Source organism: Barbus barbus (genome assembly GCF_936440315.1).
Source record: "Barbus barbus genome assembly, chromosome: 8".
NCBI classification, from domain to species: domain Eukaryota; kingdom Metazoa; phylum Chordata; class Actinopteri; order Cypriniformes; family Cyprinidae; genus Barbus; species Barbus barbus.
Window position 1 is genome coordinate 24,060,989 of NC_136736.1, and position 17,437 is coordinate 24,078,425.

At 38.3% G+C, this 17,437-nt stretch overlaps 1 protein-coding gene across 1 annotated transcript in view; it reads left to right on the forward strand.

Moving 5' to 3' along the window:
* The window catches only part of LOC306873711 (melatonin receptor type 1A-A), a 47,203-nt gene extending 32,591 nt beyond the window's left edge, over window positions 1-14,612 (forward strand). Inside the window, exon 2 of the mRNA XM_079423188.1 lies at window positions 12,852-14,612. Within this exon, the coding sequence (XP_079279314.1) occupies window positions 12,852-13,720 (869 nt within the window). The 3' untranslated portion in view covers window positions 13,721-14,612. The remainder of the gene's footprint in view (window positions 1-12,851) is intronic.
* The last annotated feature ends 2,825 nt before the right edge of the window (window positions 14,613-17,437 follow it).

Genomic DNA, 17,437 nt, shown 5'->3' on the forward strand with positions numbered 1-17,437 from the left:
CCAAATTGAATAACTTCACGCAGGCTCCCACTATGGTAGACTGCATAGGTGAAAGGGCTTCTGCTGACACAGTAATCGGCTTGGAGAAAAACTAGAAGGCTATTTCTGTCACAGGTACCCTGTCCTATTTTTGTCTCAGAAAGACACATGAAGGGACCACAGCCAACCATGTGGGCATTGATAAAGAAGGGCAATTGGCTTATAATTAGCTGAAAATCTAGAGGTTTTCATTTTATTGACTGTAATTGGAGTCATTATGTATGTTACATTCAAAGCCACTCACTTGCTGTTTTGCACTCACAGAGTCTTGCCATTCATTTTGAGGGTTTTTACTGTAGCGTTAATCTTTATCAATGTGGTGTTAAGAAATCTCTCTTATTCATTGAGTTGTGAACACATACACAGGGCCAATTAAAGGGGTGATTCTGTGCCATGTCATGCAGATAATTGTAAAGTTATTTCAAGCTTGCAGAATAAGGACCATCCACAAGACAGATGGTGATTCATGCAAAATAAACATCTAACTGAATAGCGAATCATACAGAATTTCATAACCATTCTGATTCCACTTAACAATTCCAATTCATTACTGATTCTATTAACAGTCATTTTTGTTATTCTTTTTGAGGTAGAAAGAATGGAAATTGGGAAACAATTCTCTTTGCTTTAGATACCCTGTTTTGTTAGTTTGTGATTTCAGACAGCATAAGAGTCATAGCAAATCAGACATACGCTACTGTTCCAAAGTTTGGGGTCAGGATGTTTTTTTGAAGTTATTTTAAGCACACATCACAAAAAATTTCTATCTCAAATAAATCCTTATCTTTTGCACTGTTAGTTATTTCTTTCTTGAACTTTTTGATCAAATAAATGCAGTTTTGGTGAGAATAAGAGACTTCTTTCAAAAACATTAAAGGGATAGTTCACCCAAAAATGAAAACTCTGTCATTCACCCTCATGTGGTTCCAAACCCATAAGATCTTTGTAACACAAATTAAGATATTTTTGATGAAATCCAAGAGCTTTCTGACCTTCCATAGACAGCTACGCAACTGACATGTTCAAAGCCAAGAAAGTTTGTAAGGACATCATTAAAATAGTACACTTGACATCAGCAATTCAACCGCAATTTTGTGAAGCTATGAGAATATTTCTTGTGCACAAAGAATAAACAAAAATAAAGACTTTATTCAACGATTTCTTGTCTTCTGAGTCAGTCCATCACCATTTCATCAAAAAATAACTTAATTTCTATTCAGAAGATGAACGAAGGCCTTGCGGGTTTGGAATGACACGAGGGTGAGTAATAAATGACAGAATTTTTATTTTGGGGTAAATTATTCTTTTAAAAAATCTTACTGACCCCACATTTATGAATGGCAATGTACTTTTTTTATAAAACATTTTCCTGCTGATATTTATTGTTGTTTATGGTTGTTTTTGAGAAAATAACCACTTGGCTGATTGACAGAAGTATGTATTCTATTGACAGCTTTGGGAAAGGAATGTGTCAATGGGAAAAAAATAAAAATAAAAAATATATATACAGAGTTCTGGCATGAAACTCTAAGTTGGCACAGTCCGATAGGTCCAGCAGCAGCATAGAAGATCTGTTCCGCCAAGACAAAATACATTAACATTGTCATGTACATTACCATGCCAATCCCTCCGAGAGTTGTCATGACAGAAAAATATATATACTGTATATTAGTGCTGTCAAACGATTAATCGCATACAAAATAAAAGTTTTTGTTTGCATAATATATGTGTGTGTTTTGTGTATTTTTATTATGTATACATAAATGCACACAGATGCAGTATATATTTTTAAAATATTTACATGTCTATATTTATATTCATATAATTTATATTATAAATAAATATATTTAATATATAAACATAACCTATTTTTCTGAAATATATACATGCATGTGTTTTTATTTATATATATACATAATACATATACACAGCACACATACATATATTATGTAAACAAAAACTTTTATTTTGGATGCGATTAATCACGATTAATCATTTGACAGCACTATATATATATATATATATATATATATATATATTAGTATATTAGGGGTGGAACAATACATGTATTCGTACCGAACCGTCACAGTATGGACATCTCGGTTCGGTGCATGAGGCCTTGCAACGAATACAGGAAATTCAATCCAGAAGGGGGCGCCTGCAGTAATACAAAGCTGTTTGATAACCGCCAGCAGAAGAACAGCAAATGCCATGAGTTGCGCACTTGAAAACAAAGCCCACTAAACAGTGACCATTTGCTGATTTTGAACACGTCTCTCACATAGACTGACAAAGGAGTATACTTTAAAGGCTTGCGCATTCAACTGTTTGCGAAATGGGGCTTTGTGCTCATGTATCCTACCTCCCTCATTCGGCACAAATCCAAATATTCCATAATATTTCCATATTTGCGATGTAACGTATCTGACTGCTAAGCTATTATGTATTATGTAAATTATAAGCTTTGTACTTCAGTCGCGTTCCAATGGTGACACAGAGGCGGGCGCGCTGATGTTTGGCTCACTGTCTGTATGTTATTTTGATAAAGTAACATTACCAACTGCACTGTCAAGTTAGCAATGCTTGAACTGATGTGTGTTTGTGTGTGTGTGTGTGTGTGTGTCATGGCCGCACTGGAGTGCACACCTGCATGATTTTCTAACAGTAACACCCGTTGTAACTGCCAGCGTTAATGCAGGGAAGTGTATTTTGACATGGCTGACTCTTGGCTACTACTTTTGACAATGTGCCTTATAACAACAGTAAAGAGCGCGTTCAAAGATGCGCTCCAGACCGGCAGGATTTATAAACAAAGCTGGACTATTCACGACCCTGTGCTCAATCACCCAGCGGGTGGAAACTACACAGACTTTTCGTCCACTGTAAGACCACTGGGCCAGGATGAGTGGATTTTATTCCAAAATCAGGAGAGAGCATTTAGAAAGACCCTGGACACGAAACACCTCGAGGATAAACATAACTTCCTCTTCTCAGGAGAAACGCCGATAAAATGGATCAGACTCATCCGCATTTTAAATGGAGTTTATTTTAAGAACGGAACTTTTACAATCATCCGGCAAAATGGAAGGCAGTTTGAATTACCTTTGCTGAAGTTCACAACCCGTGTACTGAAGAAAATGCCACGAGTCAGCGGAGGCCTTCCTGAGGCCCAGACCGCAGATTCCCTCGCCGGCTGGATCGAGGCGGAGTTACGCTTTTTGCGGGACATCGTTCAGCCAGCACTGGAGGCGCCACGGAGCGGAACCCATCAACAAAAGCAGGTGGGCAAAGATAAACTTGCATATTTATGGCAGAACAGAAAATCTAGAGCAATCCAAATTATTCTTAACAACAGTACATACCCAAATGTACCAGTCGGCGTAAATAATATACTAACTGTGCAGAATTACTACACTTCTAAATGCGCGCCTGAGAGGCTTGAAGGCGTGTTAAATGCACCGCCTTGGACTGGATCATTATTTCCCGTACAATCTAGCCAATTTAACACTTCTCTGTTTACTGTCACTGAAGTGGAGAAATTGGTTAATGACCTCCCCAATAATAAAGCAAGCGGACTTGATGGAGTGACTTATGAAACGCTGAAGACTACCAAACAAATGGTGTGTCCAATTCTGACCAACATATTTAACATCTGTCTGGAAAATGGTAAAAGTTCCAGAATCATGGAAAGGGGCCCTGATCCACCGTATCCCTAAAAAAGATAATATTCCTGACGACCTGTCTACATGGAGAGACATCTCCTTACTACCTACAGTCTATAAGGTGTTTATGAAATGTATGCTGTCACGAATACTTCCTTGGTTAGTAGAGACAGGAATACTTTCACCAAAGCAAAAAGCTTATATCAATAGGCAGGGGATGAATGAACATGTTTTTTGTCTTAAAACGGGAATAGATGACTTCAAACATTCATCTACCAGGTTCTTCACTGTCTTTTTGGATTTTCGTGATGCATTTGGCACATTGCCCCATGATATCATGTTTCACGCATTAGACGAAATAAGATTACCACAGCTGTATGCAGATGTAATTAAAGATGTTTATAATAACTCTTACATCCAAGTCATATGTGGAAGCGCCCTAACCGATCCCATACCACTTAAAATCGGCATCAAAACAGGGTGCCCGTGGAGCGCCATCAATTTCATTCTGGCGATTAACTCCTGGATGAAGTGGCTGTGCCAGTGCGCGCCTGCAGGTGTGCGATCCCCAAACCCAGTGCAAGGCTATGCAGACGATGTGGAAATCTCCTCAAGAGATGAAAGTGTAATTTCCAACATGCTCCTCCGCACGGATGAGTTCATAAGGTGGTCGGGTTTAGACATCAAACATAAAAAATGTGCTGCATTCTATGAACGACGCAGTGGAGGAAACAGATGGTATAAAGCAAAGTCTGACAAGCCCCCTGCCTTCTCATTAATGCAGAAACGCATCCGACTGTATGAACGCCACGAAACATATCCTTATCTGGGTCATAAATTTAACGTCTGTTGCGATTGGGAGGAACAGATCACAGAGCTGTGTCATGAGTATACCCAAAGACTTGGACTGATTGATGCTGCCCCACTCCCCATAATGATGAAGATTGAAGCCATCAGGCTGATCGCAGCGGCTAAAATCCAACATCTTTTGCCGAACGTACATATTCCACAACGTACACTGTCAGCGATGAACAACGAAACGGTGAAGCTGGTGAGGAAATGGTTTTGTCTTCATAGTCATACAACTAGGGACATTATCTTTCAGTCGCGTAGAGACGGAGGTCTCGGCGCCCCAAACATTGAATGGCTCTACACTGCGTCCAGAACAGGACATCTTCTAAACATGCTTAACAATGACGATACAACTGTTAGAGAACTATCACGCGAATCGCTGTTTTTACATCTACAGCGTCGCAAAATACCTGCTGCTTCCATAAACGAGTCCCAGTTTCTTGGATTTAAACTAAAGCAGAACGGAAAGTTAGACATCAGAGCAGCTGGATTTGGAGTGCGCTCCGACTGGCTGGATTTAAACGACCTCTGCTGCCGTACAGGAATACAGCTGTCCTGGCTGGGACCCGACGGAGAAGTAGTTGCTCTTAACGACAGTATAATTACTGATCCGCTGGTTTCCACCCTGGCGATCCTCAATAAAGACAGTACACCTCATCAGCTACAGATTAAACATGTAAGAGCCTCAATTCTTCATTTTAGACAGACCCAAAATGGACAGCACTGGACGGGTCTCAGATTACAAGGAAACCTTGCATTACTTCAATTTGCCGACCATTCAGTGTCTCATTCTGTCCTGTCAAACCCCTCAATCTCAGGTGACATTCTGATATTCATGATTAAAGCAAGGCTACAGTGTCTACCAACAAAGTATAATTTGGCAATATGGTATCCATCAAAGCATGAACCCTATTGTATATTACATCCAACTCAGCAGGAAAATGAAACGGTTGCTCATATACTAAACGGATGCTACAATTATAAAGGACTTTATGTGGCCAGACATGACCGTTTGGTTGATCTGGTTGCAAAGGATTTGGAAAAGGTAATCTGTGGACATGGTAGTAAGATTTACAAGCATAGCACTGTACGAATTAACTGGTTTCATCATAACATATCTGACAGTGATTACTTTAAAAGCATTCCAAATACTCCTGACATTGTAATTGTAAATGAGGTTATGAAATCTGTATGCATCTTTGAGGTGGGCTGCTGTTTTGACCTGTATATGAATACTTTCTACTATTCCAAACTATTGAAATACCAACCTCTGGTAGATCTCATTCTCCAACTTGGATACAACTGTAGATTAATGGTTTTGGTATTTGGAAGTTTGGGTCATGTCCATAAAAGTGTGATCAGAGGGATGCAGTTATGGGGGCTGCAAAAAAAGGAGGCAAAAAGGCTTGCAAAATTCTGCTCTATTTCAGCCACCATAGGGAGCATGCAAATATGGAGACGGAGATGTTTTGTTTATCCTTAATGTGTTGAGTATCATAAATGGAAGGACTTGTGCAAGTATGTGAGCCACGAATTGTAGATCTGTCACCTTGTCAAAAACTCTTCCCAGAGTATTTGGATCTTGTTGTCTTTGTAATGTCTTTTAGATCCAAATAAAAGTATTCAAATGTGTGTGTGTGTGTGTGTGTGTGTGTGCATGTTTATGTGGCTTATGAGGACACAAATTTGTATAATGACATGGGTATGACAGAGGTATTACAATATGAAGGTGGTTTATGAGGACACTGCCTATGTCCCCGTAATTCAAAAGGCTTAAAAAACATACTAAATGGTGTTTTTTTGAAAATCTAAAAATGCACAAAGTCTCCTGTGAGGGCTAAGTTTAGGTGTAGGGTTGGTGTAGGGCAATAGCACACACAGTTTGTTCAGTATAAAAACCATTACGCCTATGGAGAGTCCCCATAAACCACAAAAACCAACATGTGTGTGTGTGTGTGTGTGTGTGTGTGTGGGTGTGTGTGCCCCCGTGCGATCACTTCAACTGTTTACTTACAGTATATTAGCAGAATCAACTTGAAACACTTATTGTCTTATTAATAATGCATCACTGTATAAAGGTCTGCTTTTATTTGTGTACACTCACAATGAAAACAAAACAGATTTTATAAATATAACAATGTAATAATATTTAGTATTTTCACATCTAGGTGGAATTTTTTTTAATTTGCACTAGCCTACTGACTGTTCAAAATAAATGAAAAGAAAGAGCATAGTAGATTTTTTTCCCCCTGTTGAACCAAAATCGTATCGAACCGTGACCCCTGAACCGAGGTACATACCGAACCGTGACATCTGTGTACCGTTCTACCCCTAAAAAATATATATATATATATATTGTTTGTATTAAATATATTATGCATTTGTTAGTTTTACAACCTTGCTTTTTTTCTTATCTACATCAGCCATTGACAAATCCATGTTGGTCAACCACTATTTTAAATTGCTGCAATGAATCACATAAGTTTTAAGTTGTCCGGTTCTGCTCCTAGATGGCCACTGTCCTACAGAATTTAGCTGCAACCCCAAGCAAATATGCATGAACCCGCTATTCAAGGTCTTCAGCATTACTAAAAAGTTTCAGACAGGTGTGTTGGGGCAAGTTGGATCTAAATTCTTCAGGGTATTGGACCTCCAGGATCAGGACTAGACACCCCAACTCTCATAATGTATGTATATCACATATATTTTACATCTGCATCAGTGGAAGAATGCAGAAATTCCAGAACCATAATGTTCTGAAAATAATTTGACTGTTGAATTCAATTTAGTCATGATGGTAGTCATGATTTACATATATCACTCGATCGATTTAAAAACCATATCAGTCAATCTATTCGGAAAACATTTTCCATTTCAAGAGCTCAGAAAGACTTGTTTATATGTAAAGTTGAGTGACATTCATGATAAGGTGTTTCTACACTAAAACAGTAATCATAATGTTAATTGCGAATAGTCAAGTGTATATGTAATTTATGCATGTAATTACAGTGCTGTCTTCCTCCACTGATGCATCTGTAAAATGGCATGCCTTGACATATTGAAATGTAGTCATATTCCTGAGGTGTTTAACATACATTAACATACATTATCCTGAAGGTTATGCATAATGACCTGCTGGAAGGAAGAAAGGGAAGCTGCCTCACGTTCTGACCTTGTCGATATGGTGACCTGCTAACCTATCTCTGAGCTCTGACCCTAGGCACGCTGTACTAATTGAGACGACATGGCGTTGCAAGGATACTGGCTGCACCTGACGAGTCTGGCCATGCCTGAAGCAGCCCTAACCTTTAACATGTGAATGGCAATTCTATACATGAGATGGAAGACCCTGAAAAGAGAAGACGATATGCAGATACTAATGTGATTCACCAAAGCTGAAAGATTACAAAGTGTTCAGTGGTTGGAGGGAATGTCAGAGGCCATTTGTTTAAGGGCAGTTTCACACTCATTAAAAGTCCTGAGACTCATATCTTTCCGGTAATATGGTTCTCTCACTTGTCAGTCTGGGTACTGCTCACATACTAAAATCCCTCAAGGGAAAACATTTAAAAGTTTGGGACCCAACTGGAAAGAGTAATGGTGAGAATGGGGAATGTCTTGCATGAGTCCTATCTCACTGTAAGCTAAATAAAATGGTTTGAGTGACACCTTAATCGCTCTGATAACCTAAGCTCACAGGTCTGAAGCAAAGACAAGCCAATGGCATTACATTCCCTTGGGACTTGACAGTTTGACTTGTCAAGGACAATTCTTTGATTTCTTCCGTTACTCCTTCCATCTGAAAGAACAAACGCTGCCTAGCCTTCATCATATACCCCTCTTAGTCACAAATAAACTGAGTGCACCAGTGAAGTCGTCACTTCAACATTTTGTCAACATAGATAGGCACATTGGAAAATACTGCGCTATCAGTGTTTTTGCAAAAATGCCAGAAATGTACTGATACATACAATTCACACAAAATTGGGATTGCAGGGACTGATTATAAGTTAAATTATTTTCACATGGTTTCTTGCACCATACTATATTATGACCGCAAAACATTTTTTACCATATTTGCCCGATTTGTAAATGATTTGATGTTTGCATCAAAAAACCAGCTTCATATATGGATTTTCTGGTGTCGTAAACTTGCTCGTATCTCACCTGGTACAGCATTCACCTGTAATTATATGGAGAGCTTGGATGCGAGTTCCATGAAAAACAATTCATGAAAAATAGCTAAAATGAATTGGCTGCTTGCTTTTTCATTGAATGGACCAAAAAAAAAAAAAAAAAAGAAAAAGAAAGAATTGTTTTTAACATGTTCCACTAAAAGAAAGAACATCCTAGGTCTGGAACAACAGAATTAGAATTTTTAAGTAAGCTATCCCTTTAAGCTTAATATCAGAATATAAGAAGAAGAAATGGGGGCGGGGCCTCTATAGGCCACAAGAAGGATGCTCAGAGAAATGACCTCTGGTATTTAAGAACAGCCAAGGTTATTTGCCTGAAAAGCGTGGATGATATTTGTGCAAATGGTGAGAAGGTTGCGTGTATGTACCCCTATGTGGATGGCATGTCAACGTTGTGCTTGAAGGGATATACGAGTGACAGCTTTGCTTCAGGCCACTGCAAGCTAATCGTCAAGACGACTGCCATTGCCCACAAATTAGTGCTTCTGTTCTATGCTTTGACAAGACTACTGACACGTGCTGACATTGCGAGGGGGCTGCGAGACAGCTGACACACAAGGACGGGTTCATGTGCCCATTTCTCATTGACTTATCAACATCCTGATTTTCAAGGGTTTGTCTCAAAGACAAATAAGACCTTTTCACTGAAAGGCCACCTTAAAGATGATATACATGCTATTGACGTTACCCTGATGAGAGTTTAAGCAGTCAATGAGGATCCAAAGGAAAAGTTTATTAATATTTATTATTGTTCGTAGTTTGATCTATCATAGGCTATGAGACATTATATTGAGTCTCACTTGTTTCATTTAAGTAACGTTTTCTCTTTAATAACTGTGATCTCTTTATGAGGAAACCCCCTTCCCAAAATATAAAGGCAGCTATATATTTTCATGTACAAAGAAATATTGAGAAAATTACATTATAATGTTGTTTCAAAATTTAAATAATTGGCTTTTATATTGTCCCCATGTACTGAAGCCAAAGCAAATTAAGTTGAAAACATTTTGTAAGTTAAACCTTTTTTCCCCTTTTATTGATTTTTAATGTCTATTTCACTTTCTTTTATGTAAAGCACTTTGAATTACCACTGTGTATGAAATGTGCTATATAAATAAACTTGCCTTGCCTTGCCTTGCCTACAATCTGTTAGGTTAATATTAGATGTCTAAACCAGAAGAAAAACATTGTCATATTTATATCCAAGATAACAGTAAAAGTTAACATGTTAACTTTGACAGCCCTAAAAATGCATGTTGTAAAAATGATTTTTCCACAGTTTTTCCAAGAATCTCTTTTGACGACCCCTGACTTATAATACAAAGCAACACAATGGAGAAAATTATTGTCAAACAGGAAGAAAAGCATATCAGATGATTGATTGCAGACTTTGGTATTGTGGTAAACTGATATCTTTTAATGTGTGTGAGCTTAGCTCAGCAGAAAAATCTAAGAAGCATAACATTTGCTTTTCAAAATGGTCTAATTTTCTCTAGAAATGCAATTTAAATAAATGTATTTTTTCTTTCCCTTTTTTGAAAAAAAAAAAATTATTTCTGTACTTTTGTAATGTAATAAATCCAAGTATATAGACCTTTTTCTGAATGCGGAAGTCTCGCCTGACTAGAACGGTGCATTAAATTTCCGGTTTCTAGACACATTTACATATTTTCTGAGCTGATAATATAACGTGAAAACTATGAAAATGATGTTAAAAATCATGTGGCGCCATTGTTTCGTCACTTTACAGTGTCGCAAGGACTGTTTTTTTGCAGTAAAGGACCTGTCATAGTTTAATGAGTGGGAAGATGACATGAAGTGATGCGAGGTTAGCTGCATTGAAAACAGATACATACAGCTCCCGATCGGGGCGAAGTTCACAGGATTTTGTCCACAGAATGATAACAGCAAACATTATTTTAACATATTTTATTACTTAACATTCGGTATTTCAACTTAAGCGCTGCAAGCCATGCATACAGTGCCGGACATGACATTGAAAAAAGTTTCAGTCCAGTCAATCTTTTTTTACCCCATCTTAATGGATTTCTATGGAGACCGGAACACGAGAGCACCCAAACGGAAGTTAGAATGCGTCATGGCGCTGCTCATCGGTTACTCAGGAAAAAGGTCTATAGTACTGCATTTATGTATGAAACATAAAGCATATGTGTTGCCATTCATGTGTATTTTCTTACACAGTCTTAAGAGAAGAGGGAGTGCAACTCAGCTGCAACTGCCTTTAGTGTTTCCCTCTTGATTACAACGTTAGTTAATTATTTCAGCTTTACACACAATGTCAAGTCCTTGTGCCTAGCGGCAATTAGAGATGTACATTCATTAAAACCACCCTTGTTCTTTCCCTAATGCAGCCATCAGCTATAGGCCATGCCTAACCATTTACACAATGAGGGAACGTAATTAATAACTGCACACTCTCACATTTATAAACACATATGTGCACCCTGTGCTTTATATAGAACGCACATTCCGTGAATGGATGGATGCAATTATTTGGAGTACAGATCAAGCATGTGTATATGAGGCAAAAAAGCTTTATTGAATGCCTGGATGGCTTAGTAAACATTCTGTTTACATGATAAAAAGGAAAAGTGACTATGTAGGCTACATCTGAATGCTGAACATGGACAACAAGGCACGTCCGAATCAAATGATTGTCACATCCTGTCTACTGAGATACCTTCATCTGATTGATTTTTGAAGGCAGCATATCCTTTGCAATCCACTGTCCTGTCTGCTCAATTCTGTGACGTTTGAGCTAAAAAAAAAAAATGCCATCAGGCCAGTTTGTGTAAATGTATTTTTTTACCATTTTATGTCATTTCTATAGTGAAAGATTATTATTGCAGTAATTAAATATTTACTTAGTTATCACCACCTAAATGGAAATGTACTATATGACATATTCAATATTGTAATGTCCTATATTAAGTGTGATATTGCCATATATGCTACCTATAAGGTAATATATATTATTCACATAAATAAATGATCTGGGTAGATGTGATAGAAATTTATAATATACATATATAAAATGCTCAAATTGTATATGTACATGTTAATATCTATATGATGATTTTTATATAGTATTATATGTAGAAACCACCCGGGGAAGTCATGGCCTAATGGTTAGAGAATCGGACTCGTAATTGAAAGGTTGCGGGTTCGAGTCCCCGGCCGGCAGGGATTGTAGGTGGGGGGAGTGAATGTCCAGCGCTCTCTCCACCCTCAATACCACGACTGAGGTGCCCTTGAGCAAGGCACCGAACCCCCAATTGCTCCCCGGGTGCCGCAGCATGGCTGCCCACTGCTCCGGGTGTGTGTTCACGGTGTGTGTGTGTGTGTGTGTGTGTGTGTGTGTGCATTTGTTCACTACTCACTGCTGTGTGTGTGCACTTGGATGGGTTAAACGCAGAGCACCAATTTCGAGTATGGGCCACCATACTTGACAATACGTCACGACTTTCACTTTTCACTTTCATATATGTCAACAATATATATTGTATGTATATATATACAACTTTATTAAAACAACATGTTTACAAAAATCTGTATGTTTAAATCTTTTATATTTACTTATATTAACATGTGTTGGCAGATTTTAGGATGGATATACATGTACATGACATATATGTCCTAAACTGTATTATACATAGTATACATATACATATGTATTATACATAAACATAATGATCTGTATTGGCTATCTATATGTTAATATGAAATTGTTCCAATTTCCAATTTCTTTCATGTATGTTTTTACTTCATATGGTAATATTTTTCATATGTGGAAATATAATATATATTAGATATATTATACATTTATATATAATTTATATGTTGTTATACATAATATAATAGATATCTTACATTTGTGTATGGGCAAAGCACTCTCTATTTTGTTGCATATCATTAAACCTTATAATGCTGCCTCAGAAGTCTGAAATCAGTTTCAGGAGGTACCTTTGTGTGCAAAGTATTGCTTGATAGGGCAGCAAGTCAGCTTAAGCTAAAGCCTAAGCTTTTGGATGTAGTCATAGACTCCTTAACCTGTATCTCTCTCTTTCTGTCTGTTTCTCAGGTAACATCTTTGTGGTGAGTTTGGCGGTGGCGGACCTGGTGGTGGCCATCTATCCGTATCCGCTGGTCCTGACCTCCATATTTCACCGGGGCTGGAACCTGGGATACATGCACTGCCAGATCAGCGGCTTCCTGATGGGCGTCAGTGTAATCGGCTCCATTTTCAACATCACCGGCATCGCAATCAACCGCTACTGTTATATCTGCCACAGCCTCAAATATGACAAGCTCTACAGCGATAAAAACTCAGTTTGCTATGTACTGTTAATCTGGGCCTTGACGGTTCTTGCTATTGTGCCCAACTTGTTTGTAGGCTCCCTGCAGTATGATCCACGGGTTTATTCCTGTACGTTCGAGCAGTCGGCGAGCTCGGCATACACAATCGCTGTTGTCTTCTTCCATTTCATTCTTCCCATCATGATCGTCACCTACTGTTACCTGCGAATCTGGGTTCTGGTCATACAGGTGCGACGAAGAGTGAAGCCCGACAATCGTCCCAAGCTCACGCCTCATGACGTGCGAAACTTCGTCACAATGTTCGTTGTTTTCGTGCTCTTTGCTGTGTGCTGGGCACCATTAAACTTCATTGGGTTGGCGGTAGCGATTTCTCCCGAGCGAGTGGTTCCTTTAATACCTGAATGGCTCTTTGTGGCAAGTTATTTCATGGCATACTTTAACAGTTGCCTCAATGCAATCGTCTATGGAGTTTTGAACCAGAACTTCCGTCGTGAGTATAAGCGCATTGTGGTTTCTGTATGTACTGCCAGGATCTTCTTTGGGGAAAGTTCTAATGAAGCGCAAGAAAGACTTAAGAGTAAACCCTCGCCACTCATGACCAACAACAATCAGGTCAAGGTGGACTCTGTTTAAGTGTAAGACGTGAAAAGAACACCGCAAAATCAATCCTTGCTTGAAACTAAGCAAACTTGATTTAGAAAAAAAAACAAATCTGATCACCAAATATGTTGTCAGGATGCAGCGTCTAGCCCTTAACCTGTGATTTGTTGCCTCAATACAATCAAAACAAACAGGAAATTATTATCATTGTCTTTTATAAAGCACTTTTTTTCATTCTTGGTCAGAAGTACTTTTATGTATGAATTTATTGTTTAAATGTTTAAAGTAATTGTATCAGCAAATCTATGTAAGACATGCATTGTGTAATGATTTTATATGAGTTATCTTTGTCTGAAGAGAACAAAACACAAATATGAAGGTATGACTGATATATTACTGTATATAAATACAGTATATACTGAGTGTGTTTCACTGATGTTGATCATTCAGTGGAAAACGAAAAACAACGCTGTCAAAGGGATGCCATGAACATCAGCATATCTCCACAATGCCTGGCAATAAATGTGACCAAAACTTTATAAACACTCAACCAAAAGAGTTTGTTCCAGAGTTTACTGTTTTGAGATGACCTCACCCGGTTCAACACTGTTATTCTACATTTGAGAAAGCAATACACCTGGATTGCTGCCTTCCCACAAACCCCTGCAAATATGTTTGCGGGTATGGGGTTCCTTCTCTATAGGGTTTCTATCCTCTCTTCTTCTCTATTCTTTTTTAATTGTTTTGATTTTCAGCATTACCTGTCTTTGTCTATCCCCTTGCCTTCTTTTTTTTTCTTTTTCTTTGTATCTATCTTTCAACTCTTTGTATGCATGGATCTGATGACAAGTTCATATGCAAACTGAATAAAAATAATAAAAGTAAAATGTTTGATGAATAAGAAATAAAATTGGAATTTCTGCATAATTATTTGAAATTTATACATTAAATGTGTACCTTGAATATCCGACAGAATTAGACTGTGCACTGAAAAAAATACAGTTTTGTCTCGTATCTAGTAAAACAATTAATCATTAAAACAAGATAAAAAACAAAAACAAATAAAACATGATAAAAGCAAAACAGCATAATAAATGAAATAAATTCTTATTTCCTAAGAATATATATTTACATTTACATTTAGTCATTTAGCAGACGCTTTTATCCAAAGCAACTTACAAATGAGGCCAATAGAAGCATTCAAAACCAACAAAAGAGCAACAACATGCAAGTGCTATGACAAGTCTCGGTTAGCTTCGGTTAGCCTCAAGTGTGTGTGTTTTTTTTTTTAATAAAAAGAAGACAGATAGATGAAATAGAATTAGAATAGAGAGTGCTAGAGTTAGAGGGTCAAATAAAGATGGAAGAGATGTGTTTTAGCGGTTTCTTGAAAATGGCTAAGGATTCAGCTGCTCGGATTGAGTTGGGCAGGTCATTCCACCAGATGGGAACAGTTAATGAAAAAGTCTGTGAAAGTTATTTTGTGCCTCTTTGGGATGGCACAATAATGCACTTGTAGATTGCAAGCTTCTAGAGGGCACATAGGTCTGAAGTACTGAATTTAGGTAAAGGGGTGCAGAGCCAGAGGTGGTTTTGTAGGCAAACATTAATGCCTTGAATTTTATGCGAGCAGCTATTGGTAGCCAGTGCAAATTGATGAACAGAGGTGTGACGTGCGTTCTTTTCGGCTCATTAAAGATTAATCTTGCAGCAGCATTTTGGATTAATTGTAGAGGTTTGATGGAATTGGCTGGAAGACCTGCCAAGAGACCGTTGCAAAAGTTAAGTCTGGACAGAGCAATAGCTTGAACAAGGAGTTGTGTTGCATGTTCCAAAAGAAAGGGCCTGATCTTCCTAATATGCAAAATCTGCAGGACCGGGCAGTTTAAGCAATGTGGTCTGATTCAGCTTATCATCAATCACAACGCCAAGGTTTCTGAAGAGCGTCTCGCTGCAGCCCACAAGGTCCAGGGGGCATGGTTGGATCCAGATCCAACTCCTCCCACCTTACATATTCCTAAACCTACCCATCTACACCCCCTGATCCCTAAACCCACTCCATCGCCACCTCCTAGATGTGGATCCAACCACGCCCCCTGGATCTTGTGGACTGCAGCGAGCCCTACTTGAGGTTTCTGGCTGTTTTTGAAGGACTTATGGTTGATGAGCCTAACTGGAAGGTGAAATTGTGATGAAGTGATGGGCTTAGTGAAACTACAAGCAGTTCTGTCTTAGCTAGGCTGAGTTGAAGGTGATGGTCCTTCATCCCGCAAGAAATGTCTGTTAGACATGCTGAGATGCGAGCAGCTATCATCGGATCATCAGGATGGAATGAGAGGTAGAGTTTAGTGTCATCAGCATAGCAGTGACATGAAAAGCCATGTTTTTGAATGAGATAACCTAGTGATGCCATGTAGACAGAAAAGAGAAGTGGTCCAAGAACTGAGCCCTGATAATTTTTCGGACCAGCAAAAAAAAGAAAAAGAAAAAAAGTTTGCTTTTCATTTATTTCTAAAGTGAGCTTTTAAGTACTTCTATACCCCAGCAGAAACGACTAGCTTAACTATCAGAGTCAGTAATATAACAAGAACAACTGTGCAAATTACAAGCATAGATGGACAACCTACAACACAAACTTATAGGCTATTATAAAAAGACAGTAACAGTAGTATTCAGGTGCAGAAATTAAATAATTAAGTGTAAAACAACATAATTCGTACTGTATAAATTAAATACAGATTAAACTTTGCTAAAGCTGTGGTGTTGTTTGATTAGCAGACAAGAGAGAAGTAGGTATTTCTAGGCTGCTGTCTCTTTAAGACTAAATGCATGGGCCTAATACTGACACACATTCGGTTTCTTTCTCAGCTGTATATGTTAACTTAAGACATGGACATAACTTACTGTGTTTACCAGAATACTTTCCAAAACAGGTATTTTCACATAGCTTTGTGTGTATGTATCCATCCGTTGAGGCGTTGTCTGAAACACGGTGTCTGAATCACTCTGCTCTCTCTGCGTGTTTGAGTGGCAGCGGCTGAGCACAGAAAGCAGCGTGCGAGTCCCGATTCGACTACTTCATCTGAATGGTCTGAAATAGCTTGAATGTGTAATTTGGCAAGACAAAATACGTGCAGATAATAACTTTTAGTCTATACTGGTTGAATTTAACAGTTAATCTGCGAATCACATACGTGCCGAACCGTGGGGACTGGTCCGTACGGATCATGGATCATCTACGATCCGTAGCACCCCTACAATTAATGGCAAAAGGATTGTTTGGAAATGTAAACCGATATTTCCTACTGACACGCTACAGCAAAATATGTAAATTGAAACTGTATAAGCAAAAGTAAGATAAATACGTTTATTTTTAGGATGTGCAGATGTTTTTACAAAACAACAAAACAAATACTGATTAATATATATATATATATTTTTTTTGCATTGTGACCAGGGGCGGACTGGGGCCAAAAAGTGGCCCTGGACTTTTTTGGCACAGAGCGGCCCACCAAACCCGGTCCGCAACACACCGCACCACACTATAAATGAGTGGCATATTCTTGACATTATAATTTGTCTTTTCTGGTATATATGGAAAATAGTAAATAATTTTATAGCATTTTTACGAGGGACAGTTTAATATCACTAAAGTTAAATACCAATATTATCAGTACATATGACACAATGCTCTGGTATCGTCTAGAACAGTGGTTCCCAACATTTTTTTCATGGGTCCCCCTACGTACA